The 4212-nt window shown below is 38.3% G+C and overlaps 1 protein-coding gene across 2 annotated transcripts in view; it reads right to left on the reverse strand.

Moving 5' to 3' along the window:
• EXOG (exo/endonuclease G) overlaps nt 1–4212 on the reverse strand; it is a 33037-nt gene that overhangs the window by 19315 nt on the left and 9510 nt on the right. For both annotated transcript variants that reach the window (XM_017849649.1, XM_017849650.1), the window contains one exon: nt 2254–2330. In XM_017849649.1, the coding sequence (XP_017705138.1) occupies nt 2254–2330 (77 nt within the window). The remainder of the gene's footprint in view (nt 1–2253; nt 2331–4212) is intronic.

Below are 4212 nucleotides of genomic sequence, written 5' to 3' on the forward strand. Positions count from 1 at the left end.
TTTTTTTTGAGACGGGGTCTCACTCACTCTGTCACTAAGGCTCAGCTCACTGCAACCTCCGTCTCCTGGGTTTAAGTGATTCTCCTGCCTCAGCCTCCTGAGTAGCCGGGATTTTAGGTGTGTGCCACCACACCTGGCTAATTTTTTTTTATTTTTAGTAGACACATGGTTTCGCCACGTTGCCAAGACTGGTCTCTAACTCCTGACCTCAAGCGATCTGCCCACCTCGGCTTCCCAAAGTGCTGGCATTACAGGCATGAGCCACTGCGCCCGGCCCAGTTGGAAGAGATTTCTAAATGAGAGATAACAATGCATTTCCTCATTCCTCAGTTTCTTATCTAAAAAGTAAAATCCAATTATTTTTATAGGCTGGTATAAGTGCAGTGGTTTACAACTAATTGTTCACAACCGGTTACACACTTCCTTGTTCCTTCTCTACTCCCACTGCTTCACTTGACTGGCCTTAAAATTTTTTTTTAAATTATTTTTAATAGCATATATATATACCCAATCACAAGGTAAAGTTTTCCTCCCAGAAATTTATCTCTTGGGAAAAGAAAATGTTAAATGCTTCCACAGGTATGCAATCAGCAAATCCAGAATATGGAAAGGAAATTCTAGGACAAACATCCTAGATCTTCAACAGATAATTTGAATGGGGAAAAAAAAAAAGGAAAGGGAAACCTACAGATTAATAGGAACTAAAGAGATATATCAACCAAATTTTTGTGTCTATCTTGTTTGAATCCTGATTCAAACCAACCAACAACAACAAGAAATCAAAGACAACCAAGAAAATTTGAACTGACTATAAAATTGGTAACAAAGAATTATTGTTAAATTCTTTAAGGGCATTAATAATACTGTGGTTATATTTTAAAAGAATCCTTATATTCTAAATATATATAACGAAACATTTATGGATAAAATATCTGCAATCTGCTAAAAATAATCTGAGTGTGTCAAAGTGATGGTATGTAGATGAAACAAATGTCGCCATGACTAATAACTGCTGAAGTCTCTCGTTGGTGCAGGGTGCTCTCTTCATTATTTTAAACCACAAAGTACTATATGGGGAAAAACACAATAGCCTGAAAGAACCTCAAGCTGTTAGTTTTAGATGCATAAAGAAACCACCTGACAGTGTCAGAAATATGTAGAAGGCCCAGATTATTTTATAGTTAGGTTCTATCAAAAACTGGTTAATAGTGGTCAGGCGTGGTGGCTCATGCCTGTAATCCCAGCACTTTGGAAGGCCAAGGTGGGCAAATCATGAGGTCAGGAGTTCGAGACTAGTGTGGCCAACATAGTGAAACCCCATGTCTACTAAAAATACAAAAATTAGCCGGGTGTGGTGGTGTGTGCCTGTAATCCCAGCTACTCGGGAGACTGAGGCAGGAGAATCGCTTGAACCCGGGAGGCAGAGGTTATAGCGAGCTGAGATCATGCCATTGCATACCAGCCTAGGCAACAAAGTGAGACTTTGCCTCAGGGGGAGTAAAAAAAACAAGAAAAAACTGGTTAATAGTTATATTAAACTATGCTCCAACTTTTTTTCAAGTTCAGGAACTTTTTTTTTTTTGAGATAGGGTCTTGCTCTGTTGTCTAGGCTGGAGTGCAGAGGCACAATTACCACTCACTATAGCCTCAATCTCCTGGGCTCAAGTGATTGTCCCACCTCAGCCTCCTGAGTAGCTGGGATTACAGGCATGGACCAACACACTTGGTTAATTTTTTAAATTTTTAGTAGAGACAAGGCTTCAGTATGTTCCAGGTCAGTCTCAACTCCTGCTCAAGCAATCCTCCTGCCTCGGCCTCTCAAAATGCTGAGACTATAAACAAGAACCACAGACCCTGGCCTAAAGCTCAGGAGCTCTTGAAATACAAAACTGTTTTTTTTAAAAAGCTAAGAAATATTGGAATACAAGAGAAAATAACAGTGTTCACTGAACATACTCAAAAAAGATGCTGCCTCAATTACTAAGATTATTATTTTGAGTCATTTCGTTTGAAACTTGACTTTTGAATAGTGGCAAACATGATCAAAAAGGCAGGCTATGTTTTGAAGTCTGATCTTCTGTAGAAGATTGTACTCCCAAAATACAGCAGAGAAAACTGGCCCAATGTACTTACCTTCAGAGGCTTAGCTTTTGAAAAACAAAGACAGAAACAGCTAATAGGCACATCAGTACATTCTCCTGTCACTTCATTTATCTTCCACAGAATCATGTTTTTAAAACTCTCATCCCTCACCTGTTCCAATATCCAGAATTATTATCAAAATCCTGAGGCACAATGTTAGAAAGGTAAAAGGTTTCAGCCATGGCTTTCTGTAAAGAAAGAAACATAGTCACTTGCACTGAAATGTTTCCTCTTTAAAATACATTTTATTAAAAGACACAGAAAACAGTTTCTTATTTATACATTAGTGCTAGGCAATTATTGACTACTTGTTTCAATAAATGAAAGCCATAATTATTCCAGGACAGAAATCTCTTATAATAATTATTCAAAATGAGGACTACAAAGTAAGTAGTTAGCTATGCTTATCAATTATAAAATCCAAACCTATAATGTGAATTCTAAGAACTAAATATTTCCAACACAAAGCTTAAGGGCAAATTCTGGTTTTAAGCCTCTGGCAAAGAGTTTCTCAATAGAGACCAATTTTCACAAAAGTTATTTTAGTACAGTACAAACATACTAGTTCAAAAGTGGCAGAGAAAACGTCCTTGTTCTTCTGAATATCTGGCCACTATGTGTTCATTCACTTCACATTTCTGACCCAAATACCCAAGGCTCTGCCTCACTGTAATTTCTTCACTGATCTATACTAACTGCCAATGCTATAAGTACCTTCTCTTCAAGCAGTCGCTCTCAATCTTGGGTGCACACTGGAATAATCTAGGGAGCTTTAAAAATATTGACATTGATGCCTGGGTCTCATCCCTGAGATATTCCAATTTTATAAGTATGAGGTTAAGATCTGGGCATCAGGATTGTGAAAACTTCTCCAGGTGACTATAATGAGTGTCCAAGGTAGAGAATTACTATCTTAATGACATAATCACCAATAGTTCACGTAACAAACGTCAATATCATGAAAGACACTCCTCCACTTTTTGGCAGGAAAAGCATTCTAGATTAAAGAAGACTAAAGAAATATGATAACTAAATGTAATGCGTGATTCATGATTGAATACTAAATCAAAAAAGCTATAAAGGACATAATTAGGACCATGTGGGAAAGCTGACTATACACTGTATTTTAGATAATATTACTGCACAAATATATAAAAACGTATTCGTATACATTTCTTGATATACTTGTATTTACATTATATTCATATATACAAACATCCTTATTCTTAGATGATGCATACTCCTGAGCAATCTATTTAGAAATAAAACATTATGTCTGCAACTTTGTCAATGGTTGCAGAATTTACATATGTATATGTAAATGTATCAGTATGTTTGTTGTACTATTTTTTCACCTTTTCTATGAATTTCTACATATTTTCTGCAAATTAAAAACATTTTTCAAAATAAATTAGCCATGCATGGTGGCACATGACTGTAGTCCTAGTTACTCGGGAAGATGAGGAAAGAGAACCATATAAGCCTAGGAGTTCAAGACTACAGTGAGCTATGATTCCACCACTGTACTCCAGCCTGGGCATTAAAGCGAGACTCTGTCTCTAATTAACTAATTAAAAATAAGTGAGTAGCCGAGCACAGTGGCTCATGCCTGTAATCCCAGCACTTTGGGAGGCCGAGGCGGGTGGATCACCTGAGGTCAGGAGTTTGAGACCAGCCTGGCCAACATGGCGAACCCCCCCGTCTCTACTAAAAATACAAAAATTAGCTGGGTGTGGTGTGGGGCTGTAATCCCAGCTACTTGGGAGGCTGAGGCAGAAGAATCACTTGAACCTGGGAGGCAGAGGTTGCAGTAAGCTGAGATCGTGCCATTGCACTCCAGTCTGGGTGAGAGAGAGAAAGACTCCATCTCAAAAAATAAACAAACAAACAAACAAAAATTAGCTGAGCATGGTGACGCACACCTGTAATCCCAGCTACTCAGGAGGCTGAGGCACAAGAATTGCTTGAACCTGGGAGGCAGAGGTTGCAGTGCACTGAGATCAAGCCACTGTGTTCCGACATGGGCAACAGAGTGAGTGAAACTCCGTCTCAAAAAAAAAAAAAAAAAAA

This window comes from Rhinopithecus bieti, unplaced genomic scaffold (genome assembly GCF_001698545.2).
Source record: "Rhinopithecus bieti isolate Rb0 unplaced genomic scaffold, ASM169854v2 scaffold_33121, whole genome shotgun sequence".
Lineage (NCBI taxonomy): Eukaryota > Metazoa > Chordata > Mammalia > Primates > Cercopithecidae > Rhinopithecus > Rhinopithecus bieti.